At 40.8% G+C, this 15,976-nt stretch overlaps 1 protein-coding gene across 2 annotated transcripts; it reads right to left on the reverse strand.

Annotated features, from left to right (window-relative positions):
* Positions 1 to 576: 576 nt before the first annotated feature.
* LOC308290539 (6-phosphofructo-2-kinase/fructose-2,6-bisphosphatase-like) lies at positions 577 to 15,427 on the reverse strand. Of its 2 annotated transcripts, XM_080732423.1 has the most exons (14): positions 15,217 to 15,427; positions 14,726 to 14,851; positions 14,521 to 14,617; positions 14,194 to 14,260; positions 13,144 to 13,218; positions 11,913 to 11,969; positions 11,389 to 11,510; positions 9,308 to 9,515; positions 7,975 to 8,121; positions 7,489 to 7,593; positions 7,207 to 7,336; positions 5,652 to 5,714; positions 5,214 to 5,278; positions 577 to 2,906 (listed from the first exon to the last, which is right to left on the reverse strand). In XM_080732423.1, exons 1-14 carry the CDS (start codon positions 15,305 to 15,307, stop codon positions 2,847 to 2,849), a joined length of 1,413 nt encoding a protein of 470 aa, XP_080588549.1. In that variant the 5' UTR covers positions 15,308 to 15,427; the 3' UTR covers positions 577 to 2,846. The 2 variants fall into 2 exon arrangements, with proteins under 2 accessions (XP_080588549.1, XP_080588550.1); XM_080732424.1 differs by lacking the exon at positions 15,217 to 15,427 and having other exon boundaries at positions 11,913 to 11,966; positions 13,140 to 13,218; positions 14,726 to 14,768.
* Between the last annotated feature and the right edge of the window lie 549 nt (positions 15,428 to 15,976).

Here is a 15,976-nt window from a genome sequence, read left to right on the forward strand (position 1 = left end):
GGGGACTTCAATTCTGCACAAAAGGGCCACAAAGGGGTTTTGTAAAAATGTGGAAACGTCCGTGTTGCCAGTGCCATCTTATGTCAGCTCTCGATGTCTTTGTCATCTCTATTAAATGTGTCACATACTTCTCTCTGTGTACTGTAGACCAGGATGATTACAGCTGTGAGACTGAGGAAGGTTCTGAAGATCTACCATGTCTTCAAAGAAACAGTGTTGGATGAAGCAACCAACCTGCTCCTGATGACTAATTGGTCAGTTAAGTAAAGTAGTTCTTATTAAATCTGGTTCATCAAAGTTCAAGGTGTTCTTTAATTGTTATGTCTTATGTACGTAGGTACTTAAAAGTAAATGTATTTATTTTTGGCTATTCAGACATTGTAGCAGAATACCTCATTGTCATGCTGGTTGTTTTCTCTAGGGGGAGTGACGGACAGGGCGATAACATTCAGAAATTAATTGTCCTGATGGATCCGCATCAAATGACACCATGATTGTGATCTTATTCTTTTAAGAAATAACAGACAGAAAAATTATCAAATTATCATTTATTGTAATTGTATTATTGAACTTGGTGCTGTCATTGTTTTGTGTTGTATTTGCAAAGACATATATTGTTTAAATAATTTAACATTTATTGCCTGGACTTCATGATGACAGTGTTTTTTTTACACCAAATGTGCCTTAGAATGTATTTTTCTTTCTTTTTTTTATACTTTGAAATGCTAGTAGCCACTAGCCAGACTACAAGGCTTACTGTAAAACAGTCACACACAGTTGCAATAGCTTTACAAATCTGTACACATTAAAATGTTATGAGTTGTTCAGATGCAGAAACAATTTGACAATGCGTCAGTACTATTATATACTGTAACTGAATGTAATTGTAAATAAAGATTAAATTAATATAATCTGAAATGTATTAAAACTGTGTTTACCAGTCTTTCACTTGTCATATTGGAGAGGAATGGGAAAGATTGTCCTTCGGCAACTCAAGGGAAGCTAATGGCTTGCTGGTATTGCTAGGTTGGTTTCTATTAAAAGTTTAAAACCAATGTGTATGATTGGCTAGATGGCTAGAATGAATCACTGGTTTCAATGAGAAATGTTTTACATGATGCCATTTTCAGATCTAAAATGTAAAATAATAAAGGAATACCACATAAATAGCACCTGTGGGACCCCGACCTGAAGTTTGGTAAGTAACTGATCAGAAAGAAAGCACACTAAATTGAGGAGGACTACATAATTCTACAGACTATGATACAGTATATACAATTATTCACCAACATATCCTTTCCAATTGTTTAAGAATCAGGGGTGCCTGGTGGCATCTCCAGTTAGTGCACTAACCATATGTTCCCTGTGAGTCGCGAGGGCCCGAGGTTCGACTCCAACTACCACCATGTCTTGCATGTCTCCCCTCTCTAACCTAGGTTTCAAATGTCCCCCAAAAATAATCTTTAATAAATCTTTAAAAGTTGCATCACAACATAGGCAACAGATTCCCTTTAGGTTGCAATCCACATGAGGTAAAAAAAACAAAAACACACGCATCATTATACATTTTGTACATTAGGCTTTATCCTCACAGTGAGTGTGTGTGTGTGTGTGTATGTGTGTGTGTGTGTGTGTGTGTGTGCGGGCACATGTCTGCAGGCTGCATAGTTTCTATTCTGATACCATAAAATCATAATTGAGGCACATAGTGGTATGGGGACGTTACAGTGTAAAACTCCCTTATTTATTGGTTTTCCCAAAGGTGAACTAAACCAAAGGGCCTGTTGCCATCTAAAGTTTAAAAATCATCAAGAGGCTAGGTTGAGCTTGGTACAATGTGATCATGTCACATCATAAAACAGTAGTCAGTATTGCTAACCTTTAGATTAGACTCAGCAAACTCTCTGGCTTAGGGTTTACTTCCCATTTAAAAAGGCAGAGCACTCTGTTGAGTACCGGTTCACTCCTATGAGGACAGTATATTATGACACCATAATATGGCAGTGTGTTACCACGTCAACTCCAGTTTGCCTCCAACTTGCTTTAACTGAAGACCAACAAAACACCTACTTTCAACTTCTGGACAGATTCTACCTGTTGGGTACTCTTGGAATGCAACTGTAATGGTTTCAGAACCGCTGTCATAAGTAATTTTCCTCACTACTGCCACAGTTGACAAAGGTTTGCCACGGGTAGTTCAAGCGTACGTACGTTTTTATCAGTTTTAATCCGTCGGGTTGAGTGTTGTCCGTAAGGTTACGGACAGAGACAATTACGTACGGACCTACGGAGCAACCAGATTAAATCACTCTCCCCCTTCGTTTCTTGTGTATTCCTGCTGACCTTATGTCCTACTATGCATGGTACTTAAGTTAGTAAGCATCTACTGTATGTTGGCTCATTACACACAGTTTGATATGGCATGACTAGGGAGTTGCATTGATAAAATGAAGGTGAGTGGGAAGTACAGGGTAAAGTTAGAGAGGGTTGAAGGAGGAAGAGATTGAATTATATGTACTATAAAGGAGGAGCATTCAAGAGTATCCAGGAAGATAATAGTTTGGACAGTGTTCAGCTACAGAGGTTCATGTCTCAAAAAAAAAGAAAGAAAAGGGAACACTATTCTTCACATAACAGCCACTGTTTGGCCCAGAAATATAAAGTGCATTTTAAATTAAACAGCCTGCCATCTGAGAAATGTCATGTTTTCCTTTTTTCACAACCCAGGTTAAGAATTTTACAACAGTCACAGCAACAAGGATGGCTAAGATTATTACATTGAATCTTTTTTCTTCTTCTTTTTTTTTAAACTCAGCCTTCCCAGACAAGAACTCTGGTCCCACTGGTTAGATGTGGTCAGGAACAGTTTCTAGAGCCTCCACTGGGTCTCTGTCAACATCCACATTCTGAAAGGCAGACAAAAACAGCGGTGATTAATATGTGAGTGTGAGGTGCGCATGCATGCTTGTGTGTGTGTGTGCGCGCGTGTGTGTGTGTGTGTGTGTGTGTGTGTACAAATGTAAACTGCTTCTGTAAAGTCCATACATTTGTTGTGAGAGGCCTGCAGATTGCAGGAAAGAATGCCCAGGTTAAGAGCTAAGGAATTTGCTAAATTCTGTTCCGTTTCTGTGATAAAGTCGCAACATATGGAGGAGACAATGCTTCCTGTATCTGTATCCTGATATTATTGAGTTTCCTTGCATCTACTACGTTTGTGCCTCAACTACTGTTTGTGTACAAGAATTTCTTATTAAATGTGAACGCAAATAAAGATGTTAAAGTGTGCACGAGTGCATGTGTGTGATCAGGTTTAGTGAAGGGAGAAAAGTCCCACAGCTTTGACTTCTGGGAGGAAACTGCAATTACATTATTTGTAGTTAATACTATGGGAGGAAACTGCAATTACATTATTTGTAGTTAATACTATGAATATAGGTGTGTGCCTTTGTGCATGCCATTGCCATGGTGAGAGACTGTTATAGTCACTCATGGCATATAAACACTGTGGGTGGTATGCCCTGCTTCTGACTGGTATTTTATTGTTGTCTACTAAATGAAACCTACAACACAGTAAAATGTCTGAGAGTGTACAAATGTAACCAAATGCACCCATAAATTACTACACTCTCTTTACTGCACAAAATTCTAATGTTGGTCGTTTAGTGGGATAATGAGCACCCAACAACCCCCTTGTACCTTTCTTTAAAGTGCCACTCCACAGAAAAGCATGTTTTTGGAGTTTAATATGTTTTTGAAGCTTCTCTATGAAAATCCTGGTGGTTTTTGGCACTGCTTGTCTCTAAAGCATTATATTGATTTTTACTCCCCAAACCACCCCTTCTGTGAAAGCACGTGACATGAAAATTCAGGTACTTCTTTATCATCATCAGGGACACGCCAATCACATTCTCTTCAAAGACCTGAATAAACATAGCATGTCTGTTTAATTCATGACTGTATTCATCATCAGAGACCCACATGACAGCAAGAGTAGGAAGCCGAGTTGGTACTAGGAGGTAAATAGAAGCATATGAATTAATCTAGTCAGCAGTTCACTCGCTCGCTTAATAGATGCTTTTTGGGTGAGAGAAATACTTGATCAAACATTTATATTTCTGACCAAGTCTGTATGTGTGAAATGCAACTTTAAGTTGAGAGACAGCAGAGCTGAAAGGGAGACAGTACAGGGGTGACACAGAAAGGTTCTGATGGAATCTGTTATTAGACCAGCAAGGATACCAATAGTTCCACAGTAAAGTGACTTGAAACACTGCACCATCTACTGGTCTATTTGTTTTTGTTAGTGTTAATGTAGAAGAGAAAAATCGACGTTTCGCCCAATGAGGCCATCACCCCAAAATGTGTTTGACACCCCTGCCTTAGGTCATAGGTTTTAGTGTCAGGTAATGTTTGTCAGTTAAGAGTCAGAGTTTATTTATTAAGTGTTATGGTTGTATTCTACTGAGTTCTAAGTGTATTGTAGGTACTCGTTGGCCCTCATTTATCAATGGAATGTAAAAAACTACGTATTTTTCTACACAAATATTTGCGTAGGGCAACGTTCAAGTGGCATTTTCAAGCGATTCCTAAACAGACACACCTGGCGTACATTTGATCTCAGCGTTGATAAATACACCACCTCTGAACTTGACGTGAGATCTAATCCTACCCTACGCCAACGTCAAAGTCACATTGTGATCATAAATGCTGACACTTGATCTGCACCACGTTGATACATGAGGGCCGTTGTGTCCAAGCAAAGTTTGTTAACTGCATTATTGTAGTCTCCTGGGTTTGGTTTTAGATCCTACACCTGTTACTGACATCACAGTATAAGAGCAGAGAAGGATTCACACACAGGAATAAGGACATCAGATATAGATCTTGGTTGCATATAAAAGTCGTCATTAAAAGATTCAGGTCTGTACATAGAGTAAATGCAAGGGACTACACAGGAACTATAGTCCTAGAGTCTGATCTCTTTATTCCTGTGTGAAAGTCCTTCTCTGCTCTTATGTAACTTTTGGCCTTGACTGCCGCACCATTGAGAAAGATAAACAAAGGACAGTTTTTCCAAAAGGCACAGCTCAACTTGTGCAACCATTTATACAGTACTGAAATAGCCTACTGGTCTGCTGTGCAGACTTAACCTGATAGTCTATGTTCCAATTATTAATTATCACTACAGAACATTGATTAGAAGTATCACTCACTTCTGGTTTGTCCCTGTGAGTGTTCACAGCATCAACATGAAGGAAGACCGATTCCACTTTACAACCTGTGAGAGAACATGGGAGAGGCAGAGACCCATACGATGGATGTGAGAGGAGGACATTAACATCTTACTGGCACAGATCTGCCACGTAACACTCTTTTCATTTCAACGACCGCCAGTTTGACATGCATTATGCCAAGGACCCCCATTTAATACGCATTCTATCTCTGGGACCCCAATCTACACTGAAAATTATCTGTTAATTAATCTCTGGTGTGAATATTCCCCACTCTTGCAGTTACACCTGTAATGGTCCATTTGGTTTCTAACTATCAATCATTTAGCTGGGGACCCCCTGGAACCTCCTCACTGACCCCACATTGGGAATCAATGCTCTTAAAGTGTTACATAGAAAATAGAAGGTAATGAGACTGACCGTATGCGACTGGGGTGAGTTTCAATACTGTGTGCAGAGGACACTTCAGGTAGGGCAACTCATCTGCAGCATAGGGAGACATGAGGGAGAAATCAAGAGTTGCATCCCATAATGCTAGACATACATTTGAGTCATAATATGTCTAATCTTCATAATTCGGTATGTAAGCAAGTTGTTATTAATGGTTAATATTGAATCTGAGCTTTACAGTGTGTAATTTCAATATAACAGGGAGTCAGTTCTGTAGCTTTTAGCAGGTCTTCTAGATCTAGACTACAAGTCAAAACAAAAAAGAAATGTTTTAAACTACTGTATAATAACCTTGTCTGAAGAGGTTGAGCTCACACTTACATGAATATGCATTAACACATGTATTAGCTTAGCACCAGCACCGCTTTGTTTGTGGAAAGAATGCCAGGGGAACCTAACTGATAAATTCTGTATATACCCAACAAGACACCAACTCATAGACTTGTTTAAGACAGGGAGTGTTGAGCGTTTCAAAATCATGGCCAACAAGAAGTGAATCAGAGGTTACAGTCAAAGCGCCAAGCTCTTCAACAGCCCTGTCCACTTTAGACAAGTATTTCCCTTCTTAGAGAATAAATGGCCCACATTCAATACAATAAAGGGTAATGGGTATTTACTGATCCCAGAAGGGACATTACTTTACTGCATTTGACCCAGCAGTGCTCAGATGAGTGCACTGGGAGAGCAATTAAAGACCAGCTTAAATGGCTTTTGTGGCCATATCTTGATGTATTTCCCAGTGAAACAGGAGCTGGGTGTGTCTCAGCCAATCAAAGTGATGAGGGCGGAAGAGGTGGGTCAGTCTTTCACTGGCTAAATCAGTCAGCAACACGAAAATGCCTTCCCCCTGAAGACGGTTTAAGTATAAAGATTGGACTTTTGATATAAAAATACACACATGAAATCCTTTTTTTGGCATCTATTGTTAACTATGTTTCTATTATAGCCATGAATATCCCTCTAAAAGTGTGAAAAATTCTTCATTTAATTGTCTTGTTCAGGGCCACCTCGTCATGAAGCCTGGAATGGCCCTTCCAATTCTCAGACGGTGTCTCTATAGTGATGGGTCGTACGTTCATGATCAATTCGTTCAACAGAACTAGTTATTTGCTGTGAACAGGAACAAAATCAACTTCCTGAAACCATTACGTTCATGCTTTTGTTCATGCCCCCCCATACACAGGACGGGAGGGCAGGTAACGTGCAACACAATAATAACGCTCCTGTGAACATGAACAAAATCATTCGTTCAATGGAATGAACGTTTTTCCCACCACTACTGCTCTACCTACTGAGCCACAATCCTTTAATTTTTGGCTCTCCATGCGTCCTAGCCCAAACTTTACATATGAATGTCACCTAACTCACAGACACAGACCTTTGAATAGTTACAGGTAACAAATCTCGATCCACTGTAATGGATGAGTGTATCAAACTTCTCCGGTCTCCCAAAAAAAAAAGAATTTGATATTAGAACCTGGGGTAACACAATGACACTTGAAATGTCCTTGTATAATCGTCTCACCAGGTCTCTTGTCCAGGAAGTATGCAAGCAGACATCGCATGACAGCCTGATGACAGATGACTAAAACATTCTCCTGTCTCTCCAGTTCCATGATGACTGGCTCCAAGCGCTGGACCAGGTCTTCATAAGACTGGGGCACATACACAGAGTCAACACACACTGTACACATAGTATAGTACACACACTGAAAGCTTCTAACAAATGTCTGACAGATAAAGCACTGTTTATAGCAGCACTCTTGTTCCGGGAGGGACAGGTAAAGTACAGTATGTGTTCCCTCACCTCTCCTTTGGGATATCGGTATCGGTACTTGTCTTGGTCTCTCAGTGCAAACTCCTCTGGGTAATTCTGTTGGATCTCCTCGTACATCATCTCTTCACAGACGCCCTGAAAGAGCAGAGTAGACAAAGCTTGTAGATCTGCTATTTTCACTACTTCTTAAACGTTCTTTTTAAGTATTTATGGGAATTATTGTATTTATTTTATTTATGAAATACTTTTGAATAATGTTGGAATTGTTTTGAATTGATTGTGATTTTTTTTAGTTGACTTAATTAAATCTTTTGATATATATATATATATATATATATCCTTTTTTTTTTTTATGTTGGAAACGATTTACTCGCGACCCTTAGAAATTGGTCCGAGGCCCAAACATGGGTCCGACACACTGTTTGAGAAAGATCATGGAATGCAAATGTGTGTTTGCTACTCTAAGCCATTTACAATAAATGGCACCCAATATCTTTACTGTACTGTAGCACTCACAGCGTCTATCTCATTGAGGGCCTTCCACTGCTCATACTGGACCCCCAGGCCCTCTGCAGTCTGGATGGTTCTTTTCATATGGCTGGTCCACACCTTCAGGTCTGGGATACTCTGGCCACGCATGTAAGTACCTAGTGCATTGGCAAACTGAGAGAAGAAGAGATACTGTATGACACAAAGGTTTATGGGTATCCAGGCATGTAGGAGGTTGTTGGGACCCCTGATGAGTTTAATTACAGAAATGAGTGTAGACTAAATGAATCACTATTTAAACAGTTCAGTTTAAACAAACAGACAGCAACACCTACAGGTGACAGCTAAAAGTTATGCCTCATTTATACTTAGTTGCATGCCATGTCATGCACCAAACATATATGATCACAATGCGTCGCATCATGACACATTGTGAACTTGTACATTTGATATTTTCAGTATGTGACACCAACGTGCAACTAAGCACTGTAAATCAGGCTTTACAGCATGTTCACGAGAAACAGCTACACAGCAACTTGACGACATAATAATATAATGTATATTATTACCACTCATGTCATCAACATGGATCAGGAACATTTTGGCAAAACACATTTTTGCCCTATTTGTGGAGATAAGTGACCTACGGTCGCTTATCTCCCGATTAGGGAGCCTTACTGGTGTATATTATTACAATAGAGTCGCTGCCGGTGTTGAGTGTAGGGTAATATAGCCTGCACTTTGTTGCCTCACCTGAACTGTGATGGAAATTACTATAATACTTACCTTTCCTGGGCTTTTGCACTGCTAAATATGATGCCCCTGATCTCGCCTGGGCTGAGGAAGCAAAACTCCACTGGCCGGTTCTCATGCTTTACTGCTGCCGATGCACTAACAGCACGTACAGTATGTGCGTCTCTTGGAACGATAAATAGACGATTCATTAAAAAAAACGAACTTTGGCACGGCCGAAATAAGCGCTTTTGGGAGAAGACGTAGAGCCCGTTTTAGCTGTGGGGAGGGGTCGGCATATCTCAGAACAGGGGCAGCAATGATGGAAATCCACCAAACCAGATAGGAAGTTGTATGAAAAAAAGACACATTCAGGGGGGCGTATGATCTGGTCTGGATTACTCCTTTAACCAAGGCACTAAGAGACACTGAGACCCTTTTCAGGTGTGAAGACATGCTCTCCAATCAGATTAGTTCAGGTTTGAGACAAATATCAGTACTTAGTACTGATATTTGTCTAAAACTTGAACTAACATTATTAGTAATAATAATAATAATAGCAGTAAGCATTTATTGGAATAACCTCCATAACTTAAAACTCACAAACACACACACAAACAATTCTGACCTTGATTCCTCGAGGTGACAGACCAGAGTCTCCCCCGATGCGGCCGATCACGTTGAGTTCGCTCTCTCCGTGTCGGCTCAGGTAGATGGAGCGTGGCGTGACATGGATGTTCATCAGGTAGTAGACTATTCTGCTCTGGATGTGGTCCTGAACCCGGTTCACCAGATACCTGCTGCCCACGTTGAAGATCTTGATGTAGGACAAGTTCCTGCATGGAGAAAAGAAGAGAAGTGTGGTGGAGGAGTTAACACAGAAAAAGAATATATACATATATCCAGGCATGACATTTTGTCATTTTAGGGGCAAGGCCACTTGGCCTTGCTGACCAAAACCAAAAACATACTACAACAATCAGTAATGCTTCTGCCTTGCTGACCATCTATTTTTCAACCTTCAGATGTGTCTCTATTTCTCAATAATCACAAAATGTTTAATCATTTTCCCAAAATATTGGCCTGTAGGTGGTGTAGGGCCGGGCCTACAGGTTAGGAGGCTGCCTGGGGCCCCACACACTCAGGGCTGTGTTTTGCTATAGGCAAGTTCTTCTTTTCTTTCTTCTTAAAAAAATAGAGATGTTTTTGGACGGTTTGGATGGTTTTGGACTCAACCAGGCAACACTCCCTTTTCTGTGGAATATACACTATACTACCTACACTACACTACCTTTTCTGTGGAACATACCACGGTTTCTCAACCACTGTGCCACGGACCTTTAGTATGCCCTTTGAGATGCTTTGGTGTGCCCTTTGAAATTTGACAGTGAAGTCACAATTTAAGGTCTTTTAAAACCTTTTTAATACCTAGTGCTAGAAACCTTGGTGTGGTCCTGGACAGCCAGCTATCATTCAAGGCACACATTGCATCAGTCACCTGGTCCTGTAGGTTCACACTCAACTCCCTGTCGCACTTAGAACAACAGACTCACTCGCTAGCTTTCGCCGTGGACTGAAGACTCACCTTTTCAGACTCCACCTAAAACCCTTAGCACTAATGAAACACTCAATGAACATACATGAAGCTAGTTTTTAGGTTTTTTAGAACCTTTTTTTCTTGACTGATTATATTGTTTTCTAGATAGATATTCATTTGCATTTGTTATATTGCTGTTGATGTACTGACATATTATCTTGTTTATTATTGTGATGTTGTATCTGCTTATTGTAAGTCGCTTTGGATTAAAAGCGTCTGCTAAATGCCTAAACTGTAAACTATCAACTATAACTAATATATATATATATATATATATATATATATATATATATATATATATATATATATATATATATATATATATGTGTGTGTGTGTGTGTGTGTGTGTGTGTGTGTGTGTGTGTGTAATAATGATAAAACATTGGCCAAATTGTAAAATAATATAAGGAAGAGGCATTTTGAAAATAGCCAGTAGCCACACACACCGTATATCTAGGTGTGCCCTGGGATATTTTGGCTATGAAAAGTGTGCCTTGACAACTGAAAAGGTTGGGAAACACTGTGTGACTCTACTACCTACATTACACTCCCCTTTTCTGTGGAATACACTGACTCAGATATGTGCAATTAAATGGGAACATTTCCAGATGTCTTCACCCAAGCCACACTCCCTTTTCTGTGGAATTTCTTGACTTCTGACTGCCCCGTTTCCCAAACACTAGGTCGGGACCCATTTGTGTATCGTGGACACATTTTTATGGGTCCCTTAATTTTTTGGTTTCCTACTTTTTGTTTTTAATTATTATTTCTGAAATTTAATTTAGAATCAAGGAAAATTTTAAGAAATTCCATAAATTAGAAAACACATTGAAGAAGTAGTGACAATAGACGATCTCCAAGTGACGTGTTGTGAGCTTGACTCTTGTAGACACTTGTGTCTACAGTACATGACAAGAAAGAGACACAGGTGTCTACGGTCTACTGTCGACAAGAAAAAGAAAGAGGAGAAAGTGATAGTCAGCTGGGGCATTATGTTCATCTTTATACCTACTCTTCTCATCTAGTCTAAATGAATATACACTAATCTCATCAACTAATCTCACCAAGCGTCATGACATCTACTTTGATCTCATGTAGTCTTCTGATCATACCTGTCCTTGTCATCATCCAGTGGGACATAGGTGACCTTGTAGCATTCAATCCGCTTCAGGAAGTCAGCCACAGCTTCTTCCTTGTCACAGTCCACATAGTCTGGACTGCTCAGCTTCACTTGCTATGGGAATAGACAGAGAGAGAGAGAGAGAGAGAGAGAGAGAGAGAGAGAGAGAGAGAGAGAGAGAGAGAGAGAGAGAGAGACAGACACAGAGAGAGAGAGAGAGAGAGATTGAGAGAGAGAGAGAGAGAGAGGGAAAGGAATATGAGGTCAGATCACCATATGTCCACTCAGTCTACTTGGCTCTGGGCCAAAAAATAAATAATCTCCCAGCATACGTGACTTGGCAATATCAGATTTTGCTCTCAAGCAGATCTTGGTTAAAAATAGATGTTGTGCAGCGATCTTGAAACAAGGCCTTGAGCCCTAACAGTACTGTATGTCAACAAACACACAAACATGCGAGCGTACATGCATGGGCACATGCATAAACACACATGCATGCACAGAATGAACACTTACTTTGATATTCTCAGCAATGATTTGGGGATCGTCACATATTGATTCAACAAAAAACACCTGCAGAGGCAGAAGAGGAAGGATGAATGAATGAGGAGATAGGAGGCAGGAGAGGAGGGCTGGACCATTATGGACGGGTACACATTAAAGTGTATTACCCCCTCAGGCCCGGGAACACATTTTTGTATATTACAGTACACTAGCCCTTACCCGTTCAAAGATATGAGCTCCGAAATGATGTGCAGTGTGTGGGTTATGGGATGTGCACTGTGCACACAGTATATGAGGGATGGAAAGTAACTTTAACTGGTGCTTGCATGATAATATGTAGGAGCATCAATGTAAGAAATACCCGTTTCGTTTCATGGCTACAGAGATACTGTGTACCGATCTGCATGATTTTGGGACAAAATCTGTAACAGGGCAAGACAAACGACCCCCCTCCCCGCTCACCCGCCTGCCCACCCGCCTACACACACACACACACACACACACACACACACACACACACACACACACACACACACACACACACACACACACACACACACACACACACACACACACACACACACACACACACACACACACACACACACACACACACACACAGAGCTGGTTAAACATGTTGCCTCATGCTAGATGCAGAATAGATATGCCTCAAGCTAGATACAGAATAGATATAGATACACCATAAAAATGCTAATATACAGCATATGATTTGTGAAAGTGACAAACGGGCTTCACAGTTATGTCAGGTGTGTTCATATGCTAATGGTGATGCGATTTCAGATCAATTGCTCCAGCCACTGAGGAGAAACGCTGTGACAGACACTCACTCAGATAGACACTCAGACAGACAGACAGACAGACATTTGGAAATTATATGTTTGATGTACAGTATGTAGTACAGTAAAAAAAAATATATATATATATATATATATTTTTTTTTTTTTTTTTTTTTCCCTTCTTTTCTGGAAAAAAATCTATGAAAGGCCTAAGGTGTAAGCTATCAAATAGTTTTGGAATTTTCCAGTAAAACAGTTACAGTTTTCAAATCGGGAGATTTGATACTTTTTAACAGGAGTTTCACTCTCAGCTTTCAACTTCTAAAGACAACACATCAAAGAGCGCACACACGCACACACGCACACGCACACGCACACACACACACACACACACACACACACACACACACACACACACACACACACACACACACACACACACACACCTTGTATCCGTTGTCCTTGGCAAAGCTGAGGATAAGCTCTCTGCGTTCTGATGTAGTATTAGTGGCATCAAACACCTAATTAGGGACAGAGAATAAGAAACATGATATTATATTATTTAATATATGATTGATGAAGAAAAGACAGACAGGCTTATTTCCTGACACACCAATATGATAAATAGCACAATGCTTTTTCTTTTCTTTTTTTATCCCACGATTTTTTAACCCATTTTTCACAGAGGGCCAATTGAGCCCTGAACTGAGCTCAAGCTTCCTTCAATGCAATGTCACCTGACACGGAGGTGTTTCCCCAAAACCTAGACACCTCATTCACCACTAAAGTTCAATGGAGCGACCTGTATCGCGAGGCGGAAGGGCAGCTTCCGCGTGCGTCAAAGAAACGGAAGTTCGGTAGCCCAGCGTGATCTAGGTAGGCCAATCAGAGGCAGGTAGAGGTGGGTCTTTTCGTAACCCAGGGTGCTTTCGAATAAACAAACCACCAGAGTGCACAGTCACACCAGACACCAGTGCCCTCAGTTCCAATATCTGAACGCACCCTGGGTTACGAAAAGACCTGCCGTCTCTGTGACACACACGGAAGCTACCCTCCCGCCTCGCGATGCAGATGCCCCAGAGCTGAAGGAGGCGTCTACCTTTCTATGTCTATGTGTTTCCGGGTAGAACGTAGCACGTGGAAGGAACACGTTATTCCAACCAGTACCTTGGCGCCTTGAATTACCAGGGGAGGCAGTATAAAGACCAGGATTACTGCATCTTTTGAGTGAGGTACCCAAGGGGACACAGGGAGAACATACAAACTCCATACAGAAAGGCCCTTTCTTTCGCCTTTCGGTATGGGCAGTTGGGCACGGATGACACGAAGGAGAGAACACACCCCCGTGCCTACATCTTACAAATAAGATGAATTACTTAACTAGAATGATGTTACACTTGCTGTTCAATAAATACACATTTGATCACAAAAGTAAGCCTGAGCAAGGTATGGAAGTCATAATAATAAGGCCTTAATAAGGCATCTGCTTTACTCACCGCCACCTGGCCCTGCTCTCTGGTAAAGTAGGCACACACATCTTGTAGGGCAGAGATGGCACAAGCCCTGTAAAATAATGATAATGATATGATAATACAGTTCAATAACCAACAAGTGCATAACTTCATGTATGTTTATACAGTTTTACTTGGTTTCCCTCCAACAACACATTGTTGTATCACTTAATTCCCAAACGACTACTGTAACTTTTGATTTCTTCATACTCAAATGTTATCTGAATGGGCTACACTTGAACAAAACTAACCTTAGCCCTATACCCTCTGACAACCTATTGTATTCAAATAAACGATATGAATTCTCCATACTTTCGTATTTTCATAGCCTCTTCGTTGGCTGAGTTGAAGAACTCGTAGTTGTTGTAGGAACGTGTGGCATCTCTCCTGTACTGTCCAACATTGAATACTGTCACAGGGAGAGGAAGTAACCAGAAAAGCATTATTATTGTTATTTAATTTTTTCCTTATTTTTTTGAGTTCCACTGTGTGACTGAATTGTGCACTATAGGCTAACCTCTAGTAGGAACTCCAATCCAGTTGAGATATCTTGTGAGCTTCTTGGAAATATAGGTCTTTCCTCGGGCTGGGAGACCCACCATTACTATCATGGTCGGGGAGTTAGTAAACTGTGGCACAGATGCTGAAACAGACACAGGCAAAAGGGAGAGATTGAGATCAACAAAAAAGAAAGAAAGTTGCTTTTGATTCTGCTGTTGATGAAAGCAACACTTAATAGCACACACACATGCACTCCAATGCACATGTCAGACACACTAACAGCCTTGACCTCTGGGGTGAATGACCCTCAGGTCCCCTACACAGTAGGGCCTACAGGGACGCTGTGTTCCACTTAACAGTTTCAAGAACCTCAAACTTGAGCAAACAGGCCCCAAAAAACGGTGTGAAACTAAGCTGCCCTACATTCAAACGCATCCAAATCAAAATGACATATACTGTACTACAAGTATCGACATGTCAGATGTGTGTGTCGTAATTAATACTCACAGCCTCTCCGTCGACTCAGCTTCATGTTCATCCATGGAACCCAAATCTTTTCTAGTGGATTCTGAGTAAGTTGTGTTTCTTTCTTGGACATGGCTGGAGGAACTGCGCGTGTGTGTGTGTGTGCGTGTCTGTGACAGATTTAACACGAGAGCGAAACAATAAAAGTCGCCCAGGTGAGTGTGTATGTGTGTGTTGTGTGTGTGTAAGTGAGTGAGTGTGGGAATGTGATTTTGAACTTTTTCAGACAGTGAAGGGGGAGGAGCATTCACTCGTGCATGTATGTGTCTGTCAACATACCAGAACACCGGCTCAGGATAAGACGCTTCCAATTCAACAGGCAAGCTGTCACAGCTTAAAAGTGAGGTTTCCACTGAAGCTTTTCAACTGGGAAGGCAGGACACTCCAGTTGACCCAAGAATCTTAATGGAGTTCCTTATCAAGAACTATCTCAAGGAATTCCAGTGTTTTTAATAGGATACTGTATACATAACAGACGGGAGAGGCTGCACAGTTGTAGTTGTTTACCGTTATTTATTTATTTATTTATTTATAAGTGAAGTCCCATTGAGATACAAGATCTCTTTTCTGAGGAAGCCACTGTGCTCCACACGTTGACAGTGTTGCATCACAACCAGAAGGTCCGAGGTTCGAACCCTGGCAGGGGCCTTTGTATATGTGGAGATTGCATGTTCTTCTCCATGTGTCTTTGTGGGCTACCTACTGTACATGTGCACCAGTTCCCACACCAAATGACATGCAT

The sequence above is a fragment of the Nannobrachium achirus genome, assembly GCF_963921795.1.
Source record: "Nannobrachium achirus genome assembly, chromosome: 9".
Classification (NCBI taxonomy): Eukaryota; Metazoa; Chordata; class Actinopteri; order Myctophiformes; family Myctophidae; genus Nannobrachium; species Nannobrachium achirus.

What these genes read in the sequence shown, in the direction of transcription:
- LOC308290539 (XM_080732423.1), bottom strand. Translation starts at nt 15,307, where the DNA reads ATGTCCAAGAAAGAAACACAACTTACTCAGAATCCACTAGAAAAGATT. An exon ending in CTGGATGATGACAAGGACAG is followed by an intron (nt 9,516 to 11,388) that starts GTATGATCAGAA and finishes TTCTCCATGCAG; the next exon opens with GAACTTGTCCTACATCAAGA. An exon ending in ACCGATATCCCAAAGGAGAG is followed by an intron (nt 7,337 to 7,488) that starts GTGAGGGAACAC and finishes TATGTGCCCCAG; the next exon opens with TCTTATGAAGACCTGGTCCA.